General features: G+C 34.5%; 1 protein-coding gene across 1 annotated transcript in view; it reads left to right on the top strand.

Annotated features, from left to right (window-relative positions):
• The window catches only part of VPS13C (vacuolar protein sorting 13 homolog C), a 176,509-nt gene that overhangs the window by 117,812 nt on the left and 31,242 nt on the right, over nt 1-27,455 (top strand). Inside the window, exons 54-71 of the mRNA XM_014780787.2 lie at nt 693-848; nt 1,019-1,283; nt 1,829-1,989; nt 2,999-3,120; nt 3,612-3,906; nt 5,165-5,554; nt 6,945-7,049; nt 8,044-8,208; nt 9,787-9,915; nt 10,183-10,316; nt 11,962-12,088; nt 16,065-16,300; nt 22,778-22,919; nt 24,063-24,203; nt 24,997-25,078; nt 25,201-25,270; nt 25,881-25,992; nt 26,113-26,226. Coding sequence (XP_014636273.2) covers nt 693-848; nt 1,019-1,283; nt 1,829-1,989; nt 2,999-3,120; nt 3,612-3,906; nt 5,165-5,554; nt 6,945-7,049; nt 8,044-8,208; nt 9,787-9,915; nt 10,183-10,316; nt 11,962-12,088; nt 16,065-16,300; nt 22,778-22,919; nt 24,063-24,203; nt 24,997-25,078; nt 25,201-25,270; nt 25,881-25,992; nt 26,113-26,226 — 2,946 coding nt within the window. The remainder of the gene's footprint in view (nt 1-692; nt 849-1,018; nt 1,284-1,828; nt 1,990-2,998; nt 3,121-3,611; nt 3,907-5,164; nt 5,555-6,944; nt 7,050-8,043; nt 8,209-9,786; nt 9,916-10,182; nt 10,317-11,961; nt 12,089-16,064; nt 16,301-22,777; nt 22,920-24,062; nt 24,204-24,996; nt 25,079-25,200; nt 25,271-25,880; nt 25,993-26,112; nt 26,227-27,455) is intronic.

Genomic DNA, 27,455 nt, shown 5'->3' with positions numbered 1-27,455 from the left:
GAATTATATACTCCTAACAAATTATCACAGTATACCTCTCTGGGGCAGCCTGACTGAAGTGTGAGGTGCTGAAATTGACTCAGCAGATTCTTATTTCAAAGATGAGAAGTCACATGACCTGTGTTCCAATTTCCTCTCAGTACAGTAGAAGTAATATTTCTGATCTACCTGTCTCTGGCATTGGCAGGCTAACAAAGAATGTTTTACAAGGCTTTTGAAATATTATTAGAAGAAAAACTATGATGGAATCTGATGGCTGGTTGAAAGCTTATCATATTACTTATTTATAGATGTTACCAGTAAAAAGGAGAAGGAATTCCACCTTACCTCCAATAAGGATCAATGGAGACTTCAGAGTCATTTTCGATTGCTTGTTCATCAACACATAATGACTAAGTAGTTAGGCGATTCTGGGTAAATAGCTTGCTCTGGGGAATGCACAAGAGACAATTACTGTGGCTGACTTTGAGTGCTTTCATGGCGCAATGCTAAACTTATCCCGTGCATTGACTACACACTGAAAGAAAGAATGCTGAGCTGTGCTAAATCAAAGTGAAGCACTGAATAGTTTTGAAAATGAGATTTTTTGAGTAGCCTTAACATAAAGTGACGAGTTTAGGAGAATTGAACTCTATTGAGACTATTTTAATTTTTCTAATCACTTAAATTTGTTATGTTATTTATCCTCATAGGTAAAGAAGAATCCAGTCCAGGATAAAAGCTTGATGCCAGGAGATGATTTTATTTTTCTTCCTGAGCCACAAACAGCAGTTCATATTTCTTCAGGAGATACAATGAATATAACAATATCTAAAAGTTGTCTTAATGTTTTCAACAATTTAGCAAAAGTATGTTTGATTTTTGCTTGGAGTATTTCAAGTAGAATTTTAAATTGAAACATGTATGGATTATTTTTGTCATCAAAATTAGTTTCTAAAAAATGTGTAGTCATAGTTTAATTTTTGGAAAAAACTTGCCTTTTGCAGAAATTTTATTGTAATGTTGTGTTCCTTTTCAGGGTTTTTCAGAGGGCACTGCTTCTACTTTTGACTACTCTTTAAAAGACAGAGCTCCTTTTACAGTAAAAAATGCTCTAGGTGTTCCCATTAAGGTACAGCCCAATCATAACCTCAGAGTAATGGGCTCCCCTGAGAAAAGTGATGTTTATCATGTGGGTGCTGGTCAGAATTTGGAATTGGAATATGCCAGCATGGAACCTTCACGTCAAGGGAAACTATCTATATTGAGCCATCAAGAAAGCTCCTTCTTCACTCTGACCTTTGGTATGCTATATTTATTTTAAGGGCATCTTCGGAATTGTTGGTGTGGCCTTATTTTTTTTTTTATATGAGGAAGATGAGCCCTGAGCTAACATCTGTTGCCAATCCTCCTCTTTTTTGCTGAGGAAGATTGGCCCTAGGCTAACATCCATACCCATCTTTCTCCACTTTATATGGGACGCTGCCACTGCATGGCTTGACAGGCGGCGCGTCAGTGCAGGCCCAGGATCCGAACCCATGAACCCCAGGCTGCCAAAGTGGAACGCGCGCACTTAACCGCTCCGCCACCGGGCTGGCCCCAGATTTAGTTTGTTTTAATACATTCAAAACCCCCAAGAGAAATTGTTTTGGGTCAAAATTTTTCTGATAATAACTAGTTTCCTTTCTTTGTTAATTTCTGTGACTTAGAAAAGCATTTTGTATAGTCATCATTTCTAGTCATGAGGAAGAATACTCGTCATTATTTTGAGGCATTGATGATTAGTCTGTCTTACAGAGATATAAGTAGATTAATATTTGGAATGCTTCTCACTTATGCTCTGCCTTAGTACCTCATGGATATACAGAAGTTGCACGAGTCCCTGTTACCAGACCTGGACGGCGATTGTATAATGTACGGAATCCCAATGCCAGTCGTTCTGACTCGGTCTTGGTACAGATTGATGCAACTGAAGGGAATAAAGTAATCACCCTTCGCTCTCCTCTTCAGGTAATGCATTTAAGTGAATTGTATCTCTTTAAATATATCAAGAGATAGTAAATCCTTTAGCTGAATATCGTAAAACTTCATTAGGTTGATAACAATTATTCAGAAATAAATAATAGATTGAACTGGCTGCTATTTCCTGTCCAACTTGCTTTTGTAATATTCTTCACTTTAAATGTCTGATAAAACAATCTTGTTAAAGTCCATTTTTGTTGTCTCCTGGGTTTAAAATTAATGAAGTTTTTTATTTATTCCTTTAAAGATTCAGAGTTGAGGAATATTATAATTATAGCAGTTGTCAAATAGGATAACATTCTGTTCTCTTTGTATATCACTTGGAATTGAATTTTTCAAGTATTTGTGAAGGGATATTGGAGTGATCTCCCTAGAAAAAAAATTTAGCATCTTTATCTGTATAAATATTTTCTTTTCTATCTTTAAGACTTTATCCATATTTCTTTTTCTGTGCATTATTATAGGTTTCAGTATATGGTCAGTGAAAGAACATTTCTTCGTACGTCAGATAAAAGTCAGATAAAAGTGAAAGGATTTCAAATTTTGGTCATCGTTATCTCTCAGTTTTCTGTTAGTTCTAGCCTATATCACATTATAGTCAAGCAAGAGAGTTATACTGCTTTTCCTATTTCCTTTGCTGTTATTTTCTGTTTAGTCACATGGGGGCATTGAGAAAAGGTTGTAATGGAGAAAATATTATGCTGAAATCTTCAAAGATTAAAACGTATTTGAAAGATAGTATTATATACTAACAGTAAACATCAGCATGTGATATATAGGGCGTGTGAATATCCTAATGATTTTCAACTGCTACTTAAACATCAAGTTTCATCTATGTAGCACTTAAACGTCCTAAAAATTTTCAGTGGCCAGTAAAAACATCTTCCAGTATTGGGTTTGAAACTTATTAGATCTAAAAGTAATTGTGTGTAGCTCACATTTTTCTTTTGAACTTCTACGTCTTTATAAACAACTTGTATATCTCTTTATCCAACAGATTAAAAACCATTTCTCTGTTGCATTCATCATCTATAAGTCTGTTAAGAATGTTAAGCTTTTGGAGCGCATTGGAGTAGCCAAACCTGAAGAGGAGTTCCATGTTCCTTTAGATTCATACAGGTAGGTACTTCTTTGAATATACTAAGCTTTAAAAGAATCATAATATATATTTTTAATTCTATGAATTGTCTATGTTCTAGGGAAAAAAACCTTATATTTTTATTATCTAAAGATCTGTAAAAGCCTGTTTTAAGACATATGGTTATAGAAAAATACATTTATATTATCATTGAATTTACCAGATGAAAATTCCTTGTTATCTATTTGATGTTTTAGAATTTTCTGAGACCTGTTTTTATTAGCTTGCCTTTGCATTTGAAATCACTTTTTTTTTTTTTAAGTTATCATTGTTTACAGAGTGTTTTTTCCTAGAAAATTCCTCCATGAGTTAGCTATGTGACTTGGGGGGCAAGTTTCTTAACCTTTCTTAGCTTTGATTTCCTCATCTGTAAAAATAGGAATAATAGTACTTACCTTGTAGAGTTATCAAGAAGATTTAATGAGATTCATTTTCTTAAGTTCTCAGTACAAACTTTTTTCTCTTTCTGTAGATGTCAATTGTTTATTCAGCCAGCTGGTATCTTAGAGAATCAGTACAAAGAATCCACCACTTACATTTCGTGGAAGGAAGAACTTCACAGGAGCAGGGAAGTCAGATGCATGCTGCAGTGTCCATCAGTAGAAATCAACTTCTTACCCCTCATGGTCAATACAGTTGCTCTGCCTGATGAATTAAGCTATATATGTACACATGGGGAAGACTGGGATCCAGCTTATATTATTCATCTTTATCCTACCCTCACTTTGCGGAATCTTCTCCCATATTCTATAAGATATTTACTTGAGGTATGTCTCTTGCATTTTGTTTGATTTTTATTATTGCACGGAGTTAACTTTCTTTTTTTTAATGGTCTTTTTAGTTGAGGTCAGTGTTTTACATAGCGTACTTGTAATGCTTTAATAATATTAATAATAGCAAAAACTGGTATAGTATCTGTGTGCCAACCACTGTACCATTGCTTTACATGTATTAACACATTTAATCCTTACAATAACTTCCTGAAGTAGGTAGTATTATTAGACCCATTTACAGATGAGGAAACTGAGTAACAGGGTTTAAGTGACAGGCCCAAGATCCCACAGCTAATAAGTTGTAGAGCTAGAATTCGAACCTAGGCAGTTTGACTCCTTGGTCTGTACCACCAAACTCTGCTGCATCTGCTATAAATTAAGAACCATAATAATCTCTTTATTGACTAAGTAAAATTCTATCAGCTAAAGGATAGAAAAAAGCCAGTAAGAAAATATTTCATCTTAATTTATTCTATCATTAATTTTAAAGTTAATATAGTGTTTATTTGGTCCAGGTTTCTATTGAACTTAAAACTAATTACTATCTAGCTTAATAAATAATGGGAAACATTTTCTACTAATGAAGTATGATAAATATTTTTAAATTTCTACATGCCACAACATTTTAAAATACAAAAGTCTGGAAAGTGTTTGGAACTTTATCTGACAATGAGCCATCCCTGAGTTGTGGAGCCCAAAATGAATTAAATGAACTAAATAGTATTTATGCAAGAGAAGCTTTCAGTAAGGAAGTTTGATTTGTTATGTTGCTATTCTTTATTTTAAAAACAATTCCACCTTACTTAGATAGCTTATCAGAATAGTTTGATATCACTTTCCTTATTCTCTATATGGAAATCATCAGGCATAGTATGTGAGTAGAGAATGAAGCTGAAGCCCAGGTAGTTAAGTGGCTCATTTAATGACAGTTCTTAATGGACAGCAGCCGGGGTTCCTGAATCCAGCCCTTTGATTCTTGGCACAAATCTGACTTTTTCTCAAAACTTACGGCCATTGGCCTACCAATGGCCGAAAGACAATTTCTGCCTTTGGCTATGATATTGTGTTTTCTCTTTAGTCCTTAATGATTATTGGACATTCATAATATGTAAACATGGTACTTCATTGAAGACTTGTCAGTTAATCTGAATCTGGTAGGTTATTTAGCATTTGTATAAAATATCGATGCTGCTATTGCAGAGGTTTTTAAAAAATCTCTCAGCAAATTGAGTTTTTGTTTGTTTGTTTTTAGGGAACAGCAGAAACTTATGAGCTAGCAGAAGGCAGTGCTGCCGATGTTCTACATTCGAGAATCAGTGGAGAAATAATGGAATTAGTTCTGATGAAATATCAGGGCAAAAACTGGAATGGACATTTCCGTATATGTGATACACTTCCCGAATTCTCTCCTGTGTGTTTTTCTTCTGACTCCACAGAAATGATGACTGTCGACCTGTCAATACATGTCAGGCGAATTGGCAGCCAGATGGTGCTGTCTGTCTTTAGTCCCTATTGGCTAATCAACAAGACTTCTCGGGTTCTCCAGTATCGTTCAGAAGATATTCACGTGAAACATCCCGCTGATTTCAGGGATATTATTTTATTCTCTTTCAAGAAGAAGAACATTTTTAGTAAAAATAAGGTATGTTTTTGTTGATATAACAAGTTAAAATTGGTAAATTCCTAATCTGGAAACTGGGGAGTTATTAGTGTTCCCTAAAACCATGCTAACCTGTTTGCTGAGTGCTATTGGTATGAATTAGGTCCAAGGAGACTTTTAAGGAATACATAATCAAGTGGGATGTTGGGAACTAACAACAATTTGCCGAGGCTCAGTTACCCTTTCTTCCAGCGCCCCTGGAATTACTTCTGTTTTTGAAGTAGTGTCAGGTAGAAAGCTTGATTTTATATAGTTTACCAGTGATGGAGTGGCATTTAAAAAGACAGAACAGTTGAATTTGACTTGTATTAACTGAGCCCTCCTATGTATGAAGCACTAAGCCAGGCGTTTGAGAGAGAAACCTAAAGCCTGGGCCTAGTCCTTGATGCTCTGGTATCTTCTTTCCTTTTCAGACTCATATCTTGGTACTACTTACCACGCGCTTTCCCAATTGCTCACCTCTAGGCCTTTGTATATGCTGGATCCTCTTCCCCTATACTTTCCCTGTCTGCCACTTCTTTTCTGGTTATCTGCTGTTCATCCTTTGGCGTTCTACTCAGGCCTGACGTGTGAAGGATTTTCGACCGCCTGAAATGGGGCTAGATATCACATCCACGTTCTCTTAGAGTGGTGGTTCTCAAATTTCATTGTGCATTGGAATCACCTAGAGGGCTTTTAAAACAGATTGCTGGTTGTGCCCCTGTAGTTTGATTCAATAGGTCTGGGTAGGGTTTGAGAATTTGCACTTCTAACAGATTTCCAGGTGAGCACAGTTATGTCTCTTCTATAAAACTTTATCTAAATCCTATAGCCAGAAGTAAACTTTTAACCCTCTCACCTTGATAGCATTTTGTGCCTGCTTTATGGCTCGTCACATTGAGTCTTGCATCATAATTATTAGTATGTATTTCCTGTCTCTGTTTAGTTGGAAGCTCATTGAAGACAGGAACTGTGTCCTATTGTCTTCCATTCTGCTTATCATAATGCCTTTGATTGAGCATTTGCTGAATAATTGTAAAGGCATAAATTTATGTGATAAAACTTGAAGAATTTGTTATCTCTATATCATAAGTCTAACACTGGAAAATATCATTTTACATTATAAAACTTTTTAAAACAGCAGAGGGTCTTATTGGTATACATCTTTAAAATCACTATACTCGTTGTATAGGTGAATGGGAAGATCAGAGCTCTGCTTTTATTGTATTGGCCTTAGAGTTTCTGTGGTTCTGTTACTCATTTGCAATATGACTTTGTATTTTTCTGTGTCCCATGATACTAAATAAATTTCCAGGTCTAGCAACTTTCCATCAAATGAAATTAATATAGTCTTTTAGGTTTCTTACGTGATGGTATGTGTTCTCTGGTATAGGTACAATTAAAAATTTCAACTAGTGCCTGGTCCAGTAGTTTTTCACTGGATACAGTGGGAAGTTATGGGTGTGTGAAGTGTCCTGCCAACAATATGGAATACCTGGTAAGATTCTGCTTGCTTGTTTACCTTTGACTTCATTCACTTTTTCTTCAATTCAGTAAACCAGGTAGATCCTAAGAGGTACAGAAATTTGAATTCAAAATATTATGTGAAGGACTGTTATCTCTACAAATTTCTATGGCCACTAGTATCAAAGCAAAACATGAATTTGTCAAAGTTTAAGAAAGTGAGTTAAATCCATCCAGGCAAGCAACTTGGTAAATATTCAGAGTATACTAGAATCCTCATTCCATACCACTCCCTGCCAAACGTTTCTTAAATCTGACTGTGGAAATTTGAATAATCTGATGTATTCAGATTAAATAAAGCAGTTTACCTGTTTTATTACCACTTTGAAATTTTTATCTTCTTTTATTAGCAGCAGAGTATACTAAAGCGGCAAAACTTAAGCCTCTATACTAATTATAAAACAATTTATGTTGGGAAGGTGAAAAAGTAAAGAATACAAATAAATTAAATCTGTTATTACAAGTCATCATTAGTTAAATTACCAATGGATAATCCTTGAATTGATTTCTATTTATTTATTTTTTTGTGTGAGGAAGATCAGCCCTGAGCTAACATCCATGCCAATCCTCCTCTTTTTGCCAGGGAAGACTGGCCCTGAGCTAACGTCCCTGTCCATCTTCCTCCACTTTATGTGGGACGCCGCCGCAGCATGGCTTGAGAAGCGGTGTGTCAGTGCGCGCCTGGGATCCGAACCCAGGCCACCAGCAATGGAGTGCGCGCACTTAACCCCTACGCCACAGAGCTGGCCCCCTCGAATTGATTTCTGATGGAGCAAAACTAAATAACCAAAATTTTTCTTCCTAGAAGATAATCAGTAGTGGAGTATGGCTTATAGTAGTTAATTTATTTAAGAAATCTTATTTTAAAATATTTTAAGAAATCCCTATATGAATGGGGTGTGTGTGTGTGTATTTCAGAGAACCTGTATAAAGTAATAGAAAATGATAAGCTTGTTTCCTTTCCACAGGTTGGTGTTAGCATCAAAATGAGCAGTTTTAATCTTACAAGAATAGTTACTCTGACTCCCTTTTGTACCATTGCAAACAAGTCATCATTAGAACTAGAAGTTGGTGAAATTGCATCTGATGGCTCAATGCCAACTAATAAGTGGAACTATATTGCTTCCTCAGAGGTAAAGTTTTCCTTTAATACAACTGGCTCCTAAAATGTACAAGTAAATACAGACATATAGATAAGAATTGCATATACTTACCTCTTTGTCATACTTACTTGGATACCATATTTGTGTCTTTAAATATGACAGCCAACTTTCAAAGACTTTTCACATTGTAAGCATATGTTAAAAAAAAAGAACAAAATTGTTGGTAATATTTACCACTTGCTCAGTCTAAACAGTTAACACTTATTCTCTTGTTCTTCATGTATGTATAGAGTGTGGATATGTACTGTGAAAAGGACATAAAGGTAATATTATGTGTTGTCTCAGTAGGCAAGATAATGTATCTGTATTCAAGAAGCAAATAATCTTGTTGGAAGGCTTAAGACTCATATAAATTAACACACGGAGAAAAAGATAGCGTATGCTGTTATAGGTAGTTGTAGACTTTCTGGATAGATGAGGTGGAAGTTTTCTTGAAAATTTATTAAAATTCAACCCCTCACTTTATAGAAAAGGAAATTGAATCTCATACTTTTCTAAGGTCGGTGAAGTCATTAGAAGTTGAGATCATTGTGGTCTAGATCAAAAAGGAAAGTTTCATAGAGGAGGGGATTTGAGCTAAACTTTGAAGGCTCAGTAAGATTTGAGGAGGTGAAGAGAATGAGGGAAAGACGGGGGAGAGGACAGGTGCAAAGACGAATAGCATTAGTGCTTACATTTGCCTGCGTTTTCAACCAAACCAGCTGATCTTAAAGATAGAGTCATTCTTCTGTACATCTCAAAAAAAAAAGATTCTAAAATTATTTTTAAAAATACTTATTTACAAGAAGCGTGAGAGGAAGGATTCCAATTACAATACAAACAAATGTAGAACTCTAAGAGGCCTGGGCTTTCTAAGGTAACTTAGAATGATCTCCATAGACTTGGCAACAAATAAGTGCTCGTCATCTTCTTATCTTTGATGTCGGTTTGATCACAGTCGTATTTTTGTTCAGAAATAGAATTTACCCAGTATTCTATAACAGAGTGACGTTTTGTATTATATTAAGAACTGAAATCTCAGGTTTACAGAAAAGAAAACTGATGCTCAAAGAAGTATATGATTTGATTAAGGTTAAACTGCTAGGAAGATAGCGTCAGCACTTCCAGCAAGGTTTGTGGTGTTCTCTCCTCTGCCTTCAATTGTCTTTCTGATTTATCTAGGATAAGATACTATGTGAAAGAATTCATAGTGTATTAAGGAATTAAAATGGGATATGCACAAAAGCAAATGTTATTAAGATTATAGTTTTTAAACATTCGAGATATTTGAGGCTTTCTTAATCAATAAGCTCTTCAGTTTCTCATATGGTTATTATTCCATAAGTATATATAGACTAATATATCTATATTCTTCTGATTGAGTTTCTTTGATTTCATAAATAGTCATTATAATGTCAGTAATCTTAATAGAGATGTGGAGGAAATATTTTAAGAAACCTAGTGATAATTGGATCACGATCAGTTTTAGAATTGAAAAATGAATTAGCCACTGTCTTATTTATACTACAGTATTGTTTTAAGACTGATTACTAACTTTTCTATTTTTAGTGCCTTCCGTTTTGGCCTGAAAATTTGTCAGGCAAACTTTGTGTGCGAGTGGTGGGCTGTGAAGGATCTTCCAAACCATTCTTTTATAACCGACAGGATAATGGCACTTTACTGAGCTTAGAAGATCTGGTAAGTTTTCGTGTTTTAAAATAAAATGTCTTTGATTTTTAAAATTTGCTTTATTAAAACATCCTATAAAATCTGGTAACTATTTGAAGGTGCTAATGTATCAATATATATTGCCATATATATATTTATAAGAGATCAGAGCCAATGTGCTTTTCAGTAAGGACTTAAGAAAACAAACTTTTTGTATCTACATAACTGATTGAAATTCCAAATGTAAGGGCGGGTTAAACCAGTACCTCAAGCATGCTTTTTTTTCCCCTATAATAGGACGGGGGTATCTTGGTGGATGTGAACACTGCTGAACATTCAACTGTCATAACCTTTTCTGATTACCATGAGGGATCTGCACCTGCCCTAATAATGAACCACACACAATGGGATGTCCTCACATATAAACAGAGGTATGAAAAAAAGGGTTCATGGAATGTCTGATTTTCTTTTACTTGTCCACAATCCCCTCTAGGAAACAGTTAGGGCTAGAAGTGTTTCACATTCCAATTTTAGAAAGGTAATATGGAGCATATGCTGTTATTACTAATACTTTCAGCAGGTTTTGACACAATACTCTGTAGTCAAACGCATTAATATTTCTGCAGCAAAACTTATGAATAGTCGTACAGAGTGGGATAAATAAAAACCATTAATAGTCTCACATCAGTTCAGATCAGGTTTTGCTGCCAAATAACTTTTGACACCAAACTTACAGAAAAATCTTTGGACTTTTGGAGCTTTTTATTTTTATTTATTTACTTTTTGTGTGAGGAAGATCAGCACTGAGCTAACATCTGAAGCCAATCCTCCTCCCTTTGCTGAGGAAGACTGGCCCTGGGCTAACATCCGTGCCCATCTTCCTCCACTTTATATGGGACGCTGCCACAGCATGGCTTGCCAAGCAGTGAGTCGATGTGTGCCCGAGATCTGAACCTGGCGAACCCTGGGCTGCCGTAGCAGAGCGCATGTACTTAACCACTTGCGCCACCGGGCCGGCCCCAGGAGCTTCTTAAATTTCAGTATTGCATATATGGAGTTGTGAACCTGTTTAAGCATTATCTTTCTTTTGTAATCTGGTAATGCTCAGTGAACCTCTCCCTATAAATCCATATCTAGTTTTTTTTGGTAGGGGTAGTAGAAGATTAAATGAGAGAACATTGAGTAGATAGTGGTGTTGAATGTATAGGACAAGATGATAGGAATTTTGTTGTGTTTGCCTGTGCTGTCATCTGGCTTGGATGATGCCATTATTTAATGGTATAACAGATAGTTTTAAACCCTTAAAATATGTAATATTATATATTTTCAAAGAATTATTATAAATATACAAGATGTTGTTTTATATGAATAATTCTATATAAATAACTTTAAAAGCACAGATTGGGATTGAAACCTAATTGGATTACTTTTTTTTTTTTTTTTTTAAGTTTTCTGGAAAGTGTTTTGTATTACATGGAGCAATACTTCTTAAACTTTAATGATCTATTTTAAGATCTCCTAGAAATCTTATTAAAATGCACATTCTCATTTGGTAGGTTTTGGGTGGGGCCCAGGATTTTGCATTTCCAGCAAGCACCCAGGTAATGTTGATGCTGCTGGTCCATAGACCACACTTTGACTAGCAATGATATGGACCCATTTTTTATTCTGAGACTCATATCTCATATTTGTTATGTATTGCATTTGATTAAAAAGCTTAGATTTTAAGCACTGAGTAAAGTTCTTCTGCTACTAAAGAATTTACTGTTCCCAGCCTTTTCTACAGGTGGACTCTGATGTACCAGTCTGTTTACCTTAATGAATTTCACTGGTGTGATCTTACCTGGATCAATTCAGAGTACACTGCAACTTCAGAAAGGGCAATATTCTGTTCCCTCAAGCTGCAAAACCATTAGTTTATTGGACATTTTAGGGTACTTATTTTTAGGTAGAGTTGTGTTTTATTGACAAATGCAATTTTATAAGATTTTTGTACCAATCTCCTCCTCAGTAAATCAGGTCTGGGTTTCTCAAGGCCAAGATGTTTTTATCTTTCCTCTGTCGGTTGTGTTTCAGTGGGTCACAGGAAGAAGTAGAATTGCAGCCAGGACAAGCTCGACTTTTTGCATGGGCAGATCCTACTGGTACCAGAAAATTGACATGGAGATATGCAGCAAATGTTGAGGAACATGATCTGTTAAAGGTATCATTTCGTGTGAATGAGTGCTGTATGAGTTGCCTGATGGCAAAGGAAGTAGACAGGCTAGCTTCACACAATCGTCTTTGTCCTCGCTGAACTAAAAATGAATAGGAAATATTTTCGAAATAATTTACTTTTGAAGTTATATTTTATTGTAGATTAGTCAAAATAATTTAATTTACAATTTAAAAAATAGGCCTGCTTTGTATTGACCATAAAGACCAGTAAAGTACTTTTTTATTTACCTTTTTTTAAAAGGAAGAAATTTTAAGGCTAAGTGAAAAACAACTTTATTTTGAACATATGCATACTACTGTTGGCTGTGAGGTTTTTAGACATGTTTTCCCAACCAAGGCCATATATTTTGTTAATTAAAGGAGTCTGACAGTATGCAAATTATCCAGTTTAATAAATTTAATGAAATATTTATTGAAATAATATTTAGGTAGCTAAATTAATCAAATATATTATTTCTTAGACTTTGGGAAGGGCTTAAGAATTCATCTACTAGCCTCCCTCTAATATAGGAGTTGTTCCTGCATTGGTGATAGATCATCTAGTTTCTATAGGAATATGTTCTGTCATGAAAAGTTCATACAGTATGACATTCAATTGTCTGGTAATGCCAGTTGTTAAAAAAGCTTTCTTGACTTTTGCTTTAAAATGGTTATTGGCCAACAGTGACTGAATTATCGTCTCCTATATTCCCTCTGAAATAGCCATAAAACAGATAAAGACTTACCCACTTTCGAAAAATCAGACTGATCGTTCTCTGTTACGAGATTCTTGGAGTGATTTTTACCATGACAGTCCGATGGAGCTCTGTTGGCTTGCTTGTGCTTTGCTTTTTTGCAACAGAGAAACTCTCAAGGTTTTTAAGTGGTAGAGAGAGGCTTAAATTCCCTGTCATGCTTAGCTCCCTGGCTCGGAGACACGGGAGCTCTACCTGGGGCCCCTGCACTATGCTGTATTATTTCCCCTCTCCTCACATTGAATGCTGCTCAGCAGCCACAACTCCCAGAAAGTAGTATACAGACGAGAGAGAGTGGGAATGACATCCAGGAGGAGGTTATCCAGGTCTGTATATCAAGGCAGATTCAGAAAGAGTCCTGGTAATAGTGTATGCAGGGGATTGCAGGTTTTAATGCTTCTCTTCTGTTTGGTGTTAGAGAACCAGGCAGTAGGGAAAGTAGATAATTGCACCTCAGTCAGCAGATAATCTGCCAGATTATGAAAATTGAGCGAGAAGCAAGGCAGTTGCCCATTTCCTTGTCCACTAAGTTGATCTGAAAAAGGAGTTCTGCTCACGACCAGGTGGACATGACAAGGGAGTTCAAAGAAAATACATACATTCTTGGCAAACACTAGGTCTGAAGTGATCTTCCCTCATTAAGTGTAAATAAACAGGAAAAAAACAACATGGGGTTTATGAAAAAAATATTTCAGGAGAAAATGGTAGCATTATCCTATGGATTCAGAGGGGTGATTATACCTCTGAAAAATTTTATACTACAGGAGGACCAGAGTAAAATTTTCAAAATGTATGCCTAGCATCCTTACCTAAGTTATAAAGATATGACAACTATGAAATAGGAGAAAGCATGGTGAAATAAAAAGACAAAGAGGACAAAGTAAAGTGAAAGGGAAGTGGGGAAACAGAATGTATTCCATACATACTATACATACACCATTTAATCTTAAATTTTAATTAGAGAAATATGAAGATTATGATTTTTTAAAAAAGCTATCAATTAGTAGAACTAAAATCAGTGATAAAAGAATTTTGAAAGAATTGAGAAGTGCCGGCCCCGTGGCTTGGCGGTTAAGTGTGCGGGCTCCGCTGCTGGCGGCCTGGGTTCAGATCCCGGGCATGCACCGATGCACTGCTTGTCTGGCCATGCTGAGGCCGCATCCCACATACAGCAACTAGAAGGATGTGCAACTATGACATACAACTATCTACTGGGGCTTTGGGGGAAAAAAAGGAGGAGGATTGGCAATAGATGTTAACTCAGAGCCAGTCCTCCTCAGCAAAAAGAGGAGGATTAGCATGGATGTTAGCTCAGGGCTGATCTTCCTCACAAAAAAAAAAAAAAAAAAAGAAAATGAAAATAAAGAAAATTTTAGTAAAAGAAGGAAACCTAAGAAAATAGATAATAAGTGGCAAGTATCTTTCATTGAGTATGTATCATGTGTTAATGCTTTTCATATATTATCACTAATTATTATGGTTGAACTTAGAACTGCTGGTTAGAATTCAAAACCAGGTTTATCTGACTTTACCATCCATGGACCATGCTTCCCATCAGTTATGTCAGTAAATGAAAATGGTTTAAATTCTCCAATTAAAGGACAAAAAACACTGAGATTAAGGTAAAAAATACTATCTAATTATATGCTACTTACAAGAGATCTGTCTTAACCAAACTAACACAGAAAGTTATAAGCATAAAGAGATGGTAAAGATTTAACAGGCAAACAGAAGCAAAAAGAAAGCAAAGTTGGTGATTTTAATTTCTGGACAACTATAATTCAAAGCAAAAACTGTTAAATAGAATATGGTAATTATGACAAGGCATGATAGCCATAAAACTTCATGCAGTGAATCACATTGCATCAAAATATGTAATTTAGGATGCTGGAAGTCAAGTGAAACACAGCTACCTCAGGATATTTTAACACACCTCGTTTAATTTTTAACAGATCAAACAGATTAAAAAATGAATAGGATTAGAGAGTATTTGAATAATAACTAGATTGAACCAAGATAAATATCAAATTTTGTGGTTTGCAAAGCGAGAATTTACCTTCTTAATAGGTGTCTGAAGTATTTACAAAATTTGATGACATAATAGAGTTAAAAAAAAAGGATAGGCTACTTTGACATATGTTAAAAGCAATAGATTAAAAAAAAAAGCAATAGGTAAATTTTTTTTTTTTTTGGTGGGGAAGATCAGCCCTGAGCTAACATCCATGCTAATCCTCCTCTTTTTGCTGAGAAAGACCGGCTCTGAGCTAACATCTATTGCCAATCCTCCTCCTTTTTTTCTCCCCAAAGCCCCAGTGGATAGTTGTATGTCATAGTTGCACATCCTTCTAGTTACTGTATGTGGGACACGGCCTCAGCATGGCTGGAGAAGCGGTGCATCGGTGCACGCCCAGGATCCAAACCCGGGCCGCCAGTAGTGGAGTGCGCGCACTTAACCGCTAAGCCACGGGGCTGGCCCCAATAGGTAAATTTTAAACAACAAAACTCAACTATTCCTATGCTCATGGTAAATCTTTTATTCATGTGTCTTTGGTTTTCTTCCAAGAAAGCGTAAGATGAAAAGCACATAGTAGGTACTTGTACTGCCTGTTGAAATGAACTGCTGTTGTATTTATCTTAATCCCAGAACCAAGAGGAATCATTATTTTAATCTCTGAAAACACCAAATCAAGCCTCATATTTTTAAGTGGTATATGAGCCCTCAGCCAAGAAGGCTATTCATAGTGAAACTTAGTACAGACTGATCACCATAATTTGACTGTTTAACAATGTGATTTATATAAATATTTGCAATGTTATAAATTATTAAAACATAAAAATAAACTAGTTAGTTTTGCCTGAGGTTAGTTTTCTAATAAACTTCTAAACCATTGTGTTCTCCATCTTGGAGACAAGTAAACATCTTATGGTATTGGCGTGGTCAAAGGATGCTCTTGTTTCTGCTGAGTGCCCTTTGAGCACTAACTAGGTAACTCAAACTAAAGTAAAAAGAAATTAAGCACTATTAATCTTTGTTCTTGTTTGAAAAAATTGGTGAGTATGTTTTGAAATAGATATAACTTTAATTTATATCATTTTGATGGTTACAGTTTCCCAATTTATAGTCATGCTTTTTAAACTTTTCTAAACATTCTCAGTTACTCTAGTTCAACTTTATGTAATAAAAACTTACTGCTTGTGGGTTTAATATAAAGTCTCTCTTTTCCCCAGGATGGATGTGGACAGTTTCCATATGATGCCAACATTCAGATACACTGGGTATCCTTCCTGGATGGGCGCCAGAGAGTTTTGCTTTTCACCGATGATGTTGCCTTAGTTTCCAAAGCACTGCAGGCAGAAGAAATGGAGCAGGCCAATCATGAAGTAACGTTTTCTCTCCACAGTCTTGGGCTTTCACTGGTTAACAATGAAAACAAGCAGGAAGTTTCATATGTTGGGATAACCAGGTATGGAAGAAGGAAGATAAGGCATCAGAAATCTTTAAAAGACACTGAGTTCATAATATCAGATTTGATGAGAGTAAACAGATAGCTGTTCTGATTTTGATATGGTGTACATTCTTTCAGAACAACTTACTGAACAGTTTTCACTGCTAGTTGAAAAGCCCCTGAGATAGAAAGATGACTAAGATAATATCATGTCTTTGCCCTTACATTTCTCATCGTCAGTTGGTGGGGAAGAAAGAGGTTTGCTCCTTTCTGTGTTGCTTGTATGTATTTTTTTTTAAATGAATTATAAAAGCACTGAGAAATGATACAAAGAAGTATTTACATGTACGTGGAAATACAAAGGTAGAAGCAACTGTTTTGTGCAATAGAGGTTGGAGAAGCTGGCATGGGTCAGGGGAAGCTAACAACAGTAAGTCAGATAAATTGGAAAAAACATTCATAGAGGAGGCAATATTTAACGTGGCTACATAATCTTTAATGGGTGATTATTTAGAACTTTTTAATAGTGGTGGGACCAGTTATTTTCTCTGGTTCTGCTTATATCTGCATAAGAAAAATATTTGAATTTATTTATTTTGGTTTTTTAAATCACACTAACTTTGGTAAAAGACTCATTCTTTTTTGGAGGCTGGTGGGTGGAATGGTTAATTGTTACCATGTATAACCAGCATAGATCTATCCATAATCATGTGTTTAGTGAAGTAAAAAATTAAGAAAGCGATCATGTATGTAAGGAACTTTGCACAACACCTGACAGATTATGGGTTCTATAAATGGTGTTATACATACCATTAATATCATATTAATACATTTATGTATATATGAGTAATATATTCTCTTGTTTATACATTTAAGTATTGTGTATTTTTAAACTAAATATGAAGATCATTTTTAAGTCATATAAATCCAGTTTTCTCCACTCTCTTGTTCTTTGATATAACTTATTTTTACTTTAATATTATACATGCTATTATACTTTGTCAGATTGGCCTTTATTTATTAGGACTTTTAAAAATTCATCTAAAACAACATGATTACCTTTTTTCTGACATACTGCACATTCAGCACTCATTCAGTAAGGATGTGTACTGAGGAACATAAGTCAGTTACATAATTTTTTTAAATAGACTTTAATTTTTTTGAGCAGTTTTAGGTTTACAGAAAAATTGAGTGTCAAGTACAGAGTTCCCATATACCCCTCCCAGGTTTCCTCTATTATTAACATCTTGAAATAGTGTGGTACGTTTGTTACTACTGATGAACTAATATTGATACATTATTATTTTCTAAAAAGTCCATTGTTTATGTTTACATTAGCGTTCACTCTGTGTTGTAAATTTTATGGCTTTTGACAAATGCTTCTTTCTCTTAGCAATATCCTTTTAAGATTCCTCATGTCTTTTTGTAGCTTGATAACTCATTTCTTTTTATCACTGAATAATATTCTATGTCTGGATGTAACACAGTTTATTTATCCATTCACCTATTGAAGGACATCTTTGTTGCTTCCAAGTTTTGGCAATTATGAATAAAGCTCCTATAAACTTTCATGTGGAGGTTTTGTGTAGACATTGGTTTTCAACTCATTTGGGTAAACATCAGGGAGCATGGTTGTTGGATCATATGGTAAGAGTATGTTTAGTTTTGTAAGAACCTGCCAAATTATCTTCCAAAGTGGCTGCACCATTTTGCCTTCCCACCAGGAAGGAATGAGAGTCCTGTTGTTCCACATCCTTGCCTGCGTTCAGTGTTGTCAGTGTTCAAGATTTTGCCTAATCTAATAGGTGTGTAGTGGTATCTCATTGCTGTTTTAATTTGCAATTCCCTAATTACATATGATGTTGAGCATCTTTTCATATGTTTATTTGCCACCTGAATATCTTCTTTGGTGAGGTTCAGGTGTTTTGCCCTTTTTTAATTTTTCATTTTCTTATTGTTGAGTTTTAAGGGTTCTTTGTATATTTTTGGATGCCAGTCTTTTATCAAATATGTGTTTTGCAGATATTGTCTCCTAGTCTGTGACTTGTTTTTTCATTCTTTTAATAGTGTCTCACAGAGAAGAAGTTGTTAATTGTAATGAAGTTCAACATCAGTTTTTTTGTTCGTGCATTGTGCTTTTGGTGTGGTATCTTAAAAGTCATCACCAAACTCAAAGTCACTTAGATTTTCTCCTGTATTATCTTCCGGGATTTTATAGTTTTGTGTTTGATATTTAGGTCTATAATCCATTTTGAGTTAATTTTTGTGCAATGTGTAAGCTCTGTGTCTAGATTCATTTTTTCTTTGTGTGTAAATGTCCAGTTGTTCCATTAACATTTGTTGAAAAGACTGTCCTTTCTCCATTGAATTGCCTTTGCTCCTTTTCAAAGATCAGTTGACTGTTTTTCTGTGGGTCTATTTCTGGACTCTCGATTCTGTTCTCTTGATCTGTTTGTCTGTTCTTCCACCAATACCACACCGTCTTGATTTCTGTAGTTTTATAGTGACGTAGTGTCAGTCCTCCAACTTCTTTCTCCTTCAATATTGTATTGGCTATTTTGAGTCTTTTGCCTTTCCATATAAACTTTAGAATCAATTTGTTCATATCCACAAAATAATTAGCTGGGATTTTGTTTGAGATTGCATCAGATCTATAGATCAACTTGGGAAAAACTGATATCTTGATGGTATTTAGTCTTCATATCCATGTACATGAATATTTCTGTTTGTTTAGATCTTGGATCTCTTTCATCAGGCTTTTATAGTTTTCCTCATATAGGTCTTGTACAAATTTGTTAGATTTTGTTTATACCTAAACATATCATTTTTTTGGTGCTAATGTAAATACTATTGTGTTTTTAATTTTACATTCCAGTTGGTCATTGCTGGTATATAAGAAAGCAATTAACTTTTGTGTATTAACCTTGTATCTTGAAGCTTGTTAGTTTCAGGAGTTTTTTGGTTGATTCTTTGGGATTTTCTACATAGACATTCATGTCGTCTGAGAACAAAGACAGCTTTATTTCTTTTTTCCCAATCTGTGTACCTTCTATTTTCTTGTCTTATTGCATTATCTAGGATTTCCTGTACAGTTTTGAATAGGAGTGGTAAGAATGGACATCCTTGCTTTGTTTCTGATCTTAGCAAGAAAGCATCTAGTTTCTCACCATTAAGTATGATGTTTAACTATAGGTTTTTTGTAGATGTTCTTTATTCAAGTTGAGGAAGTTCCCCCCTCTTCCTCGTTTGCCAAAGAGTTTTTATTATGAATCGGTGTTGTATTTATATAGTTTATAGTAGATATTTTATTCTTTACTTTCGTTGACTGGTGTCCCGTAAATATATTAGGTAGTGAGGACGTTGGTAACATGATCATTCACTAATATCAACAAGCTATGTAAATTAAAATATTATGGAATTATATTTTATCATTGTGCAAACAGTATTTTCTAATCAGGGATCAGCAAAGTATAGCCCATGAGTGAAGTCTAGCCCACTGCCTGTTTTTTGTACAACCCTTGATCTAAGAATGATTTTTTACATTTTTAAATGGTTGAAAAAAATCAAAAGAAAAATAGTACTTTGTAACACATGAAAATTATATGAACTTCCAAGTTTGTTCTGCATAAGTAAAGTTTTATTAGGACACAGCCTTGCTATTTCTTTTATATGTCTATGGCTGCTTTTGCACTGCTGCTCAGTGAACAACAAATGACAGTGATGTAGTTGTAACTCGAGAGAGTTTGAGTGCCACACGTGTAGCTATACTGCAACTTTTATTTTTTATTACTAATACATACTCGTCAAAACAAGAAGAGAAAAGTGGACTTTTAATGTCTCTCTTATAGGGCACAGTTATCAAATGAAATGGCAGAGCATTATTTTATCATGTAAGGACACTGTACCTATGCTAAAAGAACAATATATTGACATTTCCGAGCTAAGCACACGTCACAGTATGTCCAACTCACAGGAAAGCAATGGCCATAAAAATTAGAAAATTTAAGACAAAATATCTCATCACAGCAGAATGTCATCACAAAAATAAAAAACCAAAAAAGATTTCAACCAAAGTTAGATTCTGAGCGACTCATTTGTTAGCCAAGCAAGGAAAGCCTTTTACCAACGGTGAGTTAATTGAATCATGCCTGATTCTAGCAGCTAAAGAAATGTGTCCAAAGATAATAAACTTGGGACCATTAGCCTTTCGGTAATAACAGTTGCTTGAAGAATTGTGGACATTCGGAGCAACATCAATAGTCAATTAGAAAGGCAAATAATTTCAAGTAGTTTTCCTTGGCTCTTGAGAGTCAAAAAATGTTACCAATACTGTTCAGTTGTTTTATATTTGAGAAGCCAGTGCTGAGCTTGAAGTGACTGGATAATTAACTTCAATGAATAGTCGGCGTAGAACAACTCCAGGTGAAAATATTTTCAACAAGTTGAAGAAGTACTATATCAGTGCAACCTGAAGTGGAATCTTCTAAGATATATTGCAACTGATGATGGGAAGAATATGTGTGGAGCAGAAAAAGACTTAGTTGGGTAAATTCACAAAGCTTGTGAAAATGTAGTGTTTAAAGCCTGTGGTTATTCAGTGTATTGTCCATCAGCAGGTACTTTGTGGAAAATATTTGAATCAATTGTGTGTTATCAAACCAGCAGTGTCAAATAGTGACCTTCATTCACTCTTGTGGACTTAACCATCATTAGTTCTGTGAATTTTTGTCAAATAGAAACTGAATGTCCTGACTTGTCTTACCACACAGAAGTTTTATGACTAAACAGTGATGCTTTTTTTTATTGTACTGTTTTTGAGTTTTGGGCCCAGATTAAAGTTTTTCTGAATGAAAAGAACCACCCTCAACCTCTGTTATTGAAGACTGAATGGCTTTGGAAAAGAGCTTTTGCTGCAGAATTGATAATGAATTCAACCTAAAAGTAGAAGACAAAACAGCGCTTATCTGTGAAACCTATACTGCAGTAAAGTCATTTTGACAACTAACTTTTGAATCACAAGTAATGTCAGGCTGTTTTATATACTGCCTGTGCTGTCCAGAGTTAAAACAAGAAGTGAGATCTTCATCCCAGCACAAGTTTGGACCAGATACATTTTATGATCTGCAACTACATTTCCAGCAACATTTTTTCCAACCTCACACCAAGTGCAAAGGAAATTTCCACATTTCAAAACCCATTTAACTGTGTAATGGAAGAGCTTCTGCCTAACCTTCGATTGGAAGTGATCCATCTTAATGCATTGACTTGCCAATAGGCAACTATCAAAAGAAGAATCTAATAGATTAGGAAACCAAATTTTAGATTTAGAATTTTCTAATAGAAAATAGAATTTTATAAATGCATTTCAAGAAATACATATGCTCAATTAAAATAACATTCTCATAGATCAATACCAGTTTTTGGCGGTAACTACCTGTGTGAAAGGACCTTTTTAAAGATACTCATTGGGGGCTGGCCCCGTGGCTTAACAGTTAAGTGCGTGCGCTCTGCTACTGGCGGCCTGGGTTCCGATCCTGGGCGCGCACCGAGGCACCACTTGTCCGGCCATGCTGAGGCGGCATCCCACATACAGCAACTAGAAGGATGTGCAACTATGACCTACAACTATCTACTGGGGCTTTGGGGAGAAAAAGGGAAAAGAAAGAAAAAAAGGAGGAGGATTGGCAATAGATGTTAGCTCAGTGCCGGTCTTCCTCAGCAAAAACAGCAGGATTGGCATGGATGTTAGCTCAGGGCTGATCTTCCTAACAAAAAAAAAAATAAAATAAATAAATAAATAAATAAATAAAGATACTCATTGTAGATCAGCATTAACAAATGAATATTTGCAGTAGATTTTGATAATAGGGAACACTAACTTTAAGCCCTAATTAAGTGAAATGTTGTCACCCCCACAAAAGAAGTGTAAAAAAAATTTTTTTTGTAATTATGTATGGTGACAGATGTTAACTAGACTTATTGTGATGATCATTTTACAATATATACAAATATCGAATCATTATGTTGTACACCTGAAATTAATATATGTCAGTTATACCTCAATAAAAACAAGTAAATAATAAAAAATAAAAAATAAGTGTATTTTTCTCATTAATAGAATCGTACTCTATTGTTCTTTTTGCATTTTGAATTTCATTGATTAAAAAAATTTGTGGAAGTTTTTTTTCTCTTCTTTTTTAAGTACCTACACATTTTGTCTCAGCCCACAAAGCCTAAAATATTTATGAAATGGCCCCTTACAAATAACATTTGCCAATCCCTTAATTAATTGATGTCAGTGTGTTATAGAAAAACATTTTCCCTACTCCTTTCCCTTATGTACTTTTATAACACAGGTATCTTTGGTGTTTAAAAAAATCTCTTCTCCTGTAATTTTCATAGGAGATTGATAGTTGCAGTAATTTAGAGTTGAATTACAATTTCATAAACCTAAATATATATTCGTAATTCAATTTTCTTTGTGAATTATTTTAGTTCTGGTGTTATTTGGGAAATGAAACCAAAACAGAAATGGAAGCCTTTTAGTCAAAAGCAGATAATCTTATTGGAACAGTCCTATAAGAAATATCAAGAATCAAGAGACCGTGGCTGGATTAAACTAGACAATAATTTTGAGGTATACCAAAATTTTTTTGTTTTGGTTTTTATGTGTCTTTTGTTGTTGTTGGTAGTAGTAAGTAAAATTTACTGTCCAAGTAAAAAAATGTGTGTGCAGAAACTAATTTATCAATAAATAAACTTATTTATTGGTTATTAGTAGGATTGGCATAACTAATAATATTTATTAGTACAGTTTTAATTAAAATATATTGTTATTAAATCTTATATTATGAAACATGATTTAAATATGTTTCTCTTCTGCATTTTTATGATTTCTTCTATTCACAAGGCAGATAGTTTCATGGAAATTGTTTTGTTTTCAGTAAGATTATGAAGAAATTAAGATTGCTTATTGAAACTTTTTCTCTTATATTTTGAATGATACCAATATGTATAGCTAAATAAAATCTGTGCAAAATTACATATTTCAATGATGAGAAACCTATTTAGAAAACCTCAGTTAAATTCATTAAATGTGAATGATTGCTGGATGTGGGTAGATGTCCACAAACAAACGTGTACTCTACACGGGCCCTTACAGTGTTGAAACTGCAAGTCTCTTTTGCTCCAAGAGGACCCCAGAAGCTTGACTGCAATTTCTAGCTTGCTCTGGTTCAGGCGTATTGTTTTGGTTACTTTTTGTCTTTGATATCTGATGGCTGAGTTTGCATTGGTTACCAGATGTGCTCCCCACCCTCACCCCCATCCCCATAAATGTTAGCCGTGTTCAAATGAAAAAAAGACCCAAAAACTATACAATTAGTGTCAGACGTAAATAAGCTGTTAACTATTCATTGTTTAACTTTATTAAAACAAAATTTAAGAATTATCTAGAATTATCCATTACTGTTGAGGTTTTTAAAAAATGCAAAGCATGGTTTATTTTCTTTAAAAAATGCAAAGCATGGTTTATTTTCTTTAAGTGCAGTTTATATAATTGAAAAGTTCCCCAATTATTTTCTTATTTTTCTCATAACTTTGGTAAAAACATAGTGATTCTGCTTCAAAGATCTCAACTGTAGATCACCTTAAGGTAGATCTTTTGGTGAGATATAGAGATTAAGATATTTTTCTCTTTTAATTTGTGAGTAAATGGATATTTAAAATGGGACACACTGCTAATACCAACTCATCACAAACACATGTGCTTTTCTTCCAGGTCAATTTTGATCAAGTTCCAATGGAAATGCGCCTCCCTATTCGGTGCCCTATAAAGCGAGATTTTTTATCAGGAATTCAGATTGAATTTAAGCAGTCTCCTCACCAGAGAAGTTTAAGGGCCAGGTTGTATTGGCTTCAGGTAACATTGTCATCCTCAATTCAATAAATATATCTAATCACTTTTGGAATCTTGGGGATGAAATTTTTTTTACCAGATTCTAGCATACATTGTTAATTGGTATCTTTCTTTTTGTTTGTTTATTCCCCTTCTCCCACGGATCCTGTGGATTCAACATACTTACCATCCAAGTCTAAAGACCTTGTGACTGTTGAGACTATTTAATTTGACCAGTTAGCCTGCAAGAGTGTTTTCTTGCACTGAAGTTGTTATTTCTAAATATTCCTTTGAATTTGTCATGGAATCCCAAAATAAGATTTTCTTTTGTCATTCTATATGGAAATGAACAAGGCTTTATTGGAGGATGTTTTAGACTGCTTGCTTGCTTGCTCCCTTTTTGCCTCCCTCCCTCTCTTTCTTTTAACTGCTAAATACTATTTAGGACATTTTTATTCTTTTTTCTTTTTCCTACGTGTGCTCTAATTTAATATCCAGTCTCCACTTACATTTTATTTAAATTATAGAGAGTTGAAGTCTCACATGATCCATAGGTACAAATATTTTCGTTAATGGTGTACGTGATATACAACGTTAATGCAGTTATGAAGATATTTGTATGTTCCTTTGTATAAAAGCTTGCCCTTCCTGAGATATATAAGAATTTTAGATTTAAAGTGAAGCTTCTAATAGCATCACATATACATACAGATACTTATGATGAAATTAGTGGCGTCTTCTGTAATACTGTCTCTGAAACTAAAAGTTTAAATTTATTTTAAATGTAGCTAAGTTAGTTTTCTTTTTTTTTTTTCAGGTTGATAATCAGTTACCAGGTACAATGTTCCCTGTTTTATTTCATCCTGTGGCCCCTCCAAAATCCATTGCTTTGGATTCAGGTAAAAAAACATCAAAAATTAAGTTGAGATATGCGCTATTTATAAAAGCTAAGTAGACATTATTTTGACCTAGTATGTATAAAGGTTGATTGCTTTTTTCTTGTTTTCTTTGTTTCTCTTAGAACCCAAACCTTTCATTGATGTGAGCGTCATTACAAGATTTAATGAGTACAGTAAAGTCTTACAGTTCAAGTAAGATTCTCTTATTTATCTAAAGGAATTTAAAATGAAAATCTACTTTGAAAATAAATTTTACTCTTTTTGAAAGTGACTTCGATATAAAAATTATTTTCCACCTGAAAATATTAATCTACTTTTGGTCAAGTAATTTTCTACGTTGGAGCTTATTTTCATAATAGCCTCCATTTAGTTTAAAGTGTAAGATTCCTTCAACCACCTCCTCCCCTTTGTAACTCCGATTAGAATGTAAAATAGTCAGGGAAATATAAATGATGTATGTATTTGTGAGGTGGGTTCTTTAAAGCAATTGCTCTGGACTTTAAAAATTGGATAATGCATCTTACATCATCTAGTTGTTTTTGTCTCTTCCATGATAAATGTGGGATTTGGGACTTTAAATGCCAAGTGTTAATACAGCAGTATTACCTCTAGTGAAACCTTCACTTTAATGAAAAAAAAAATCTCAGTCTAAGTAGACTTTGTTCTTGTTAAATCACACTTTTTAAGAGATGAAAGAAGAAGATCTTGCTGTGGCTTTTGGCCAGAATCAAAGTTTTAACCTTAAAAATTACAAGGTTTGATAGAAGTCCTTTTCTAGCTTTAAAAAAATTTTTTTTCTTAGGTATTTTATGGTCCTCATTCAGGAAATGGCCTTAAAAGTTGATCAGGGGTTTCTAGGAGCTATTGTTGCACTGTTTACCCCAGCAACTGACCCTGAAGCCGAAAGAAAACGGGTAACAATTTTTATTTCTTGGGAAAATTATAAAATTTAAAAGATTCAGTCAACCATTTTTTGAGCTAACTATAGTAGAGAAAAAAATTAAAATAGAAATTCTCGACTTAATGTTTTTCAGACAAAGTTAATCCAGCAAGATATTGATGCTCTAAACACAGAATTAATGGAGACCTCAATGACTGATATGTCAGTTCTTAGTTTCTTTGAACATTTCCATATTTCTCCTGTTAAGGTTTGTTGTAATTATCATTTTGAAATTTTGGCATAATTGTTGTAGAACTTTTAGAGAGTCTGTTTACAAATGTGGGTTTTCTTTCATTGTGTGAAATATTTGTTGTGAATTTTATTTGATTCATTGAAATAATTAAGACAATTCTCTGTAACATATGTATAACCATAATTCCCACAGAGCAACTACCAGAGCATGTTCTCTAGTCTTGAATTAATAACCCCTTTATTTAAGGAAGAAGCTGACAAAAGCATTTCTTAATTAAGCGAAGAAGTACTCACCAACGTTTAATGTTTTGGTTGCACTTTGTAACTATGATCACTGTCTAAACAGAAAGCTATAATGAGTGCCCTAACCAGAACGTGAAAATGCTGAAGTAGCTATTATACTGTTGATGTGGTGTTTTTCACCCTTCCAAAATTTGATTGTAACTAAGGGAGTGGAAAATTAGATACCTTCACTTGCCTGATTTTGTACTTGATGAACCCATTTCCTTTCCTCCTTTTGTTGTTCTTTTTAGGTTTTATAGGGAGAGGTGACTGCTTAGTAAGTTCACAAATGCTGTCAACCATAATGTTCTAAACTTGTGTAATGGGCCAGATTTACAATTAAGTAACTCTTTAAAATATTGATGATCCTTTACAGTCTCAAAAACTGTTTATGGCACATTATTTTCAGTTGCATTCACCAATCCATTCAGCGAAATGAATGCATTTATAAAATGGAATTATTATTTTAAATTGATGTATTAGTTTGGTGGTATCAGACATATCCATTGTGTTAGGTTTAAAATTGATATTGTTTTATGTGGTAGGTTATACACAATTTCTTTTTCATTATTAGGTGAAGATCAGTTATTTATGAGATTGAACAATACCTTCCACAAATATTTATTGAATGCCTACTATCAAAGTTTCTGTGGGAGGTATAAAATGACTTCATGGAGTTTATAATCTAGGGGGGTATTAAAGATTGATAATTTACCTATTCATGTTTTTAGGCACATTGAGAATTGTGCCATGAAGTTGAATAATTAAGATCATGAAGCATAGTTATTTTCTTATTCTGTGATAACTTTGCCCTAGGGAAAGGCTGGGTCTCTGTCCACCTAAGCTTGCCTTTCCTGGATCCCAACACCCTCTGGTTACAGATGGGCAGAAGCCCACATCAGAGAAAAAACCCAACAACCAGGCTTTCCTGACCTTAGCTCAAGTCTGCTCTTTTGAGCTCTA

The sequence above is a fragment of the Ceratotherium simum genome, chromosome 3, assembly GCF_057802395.1.
Source record: "Ceratotherium simum simum isolate JZ-2026a chromosome 3, ASM5780239v1, whole genome shotgun sequence".
Lineage (NCBI taxonomy): Eukaryota > Metazoa > Chordata > Mammalia > Perissodactyla > Rhinocerotidae > Ceratotherium > Ceratotherium simum.
The sequence above is the reverse complement of the archived record's forward strand: the minus strand, read 5'-3'. Positions and strand labels throughout refer to the sequence as shown.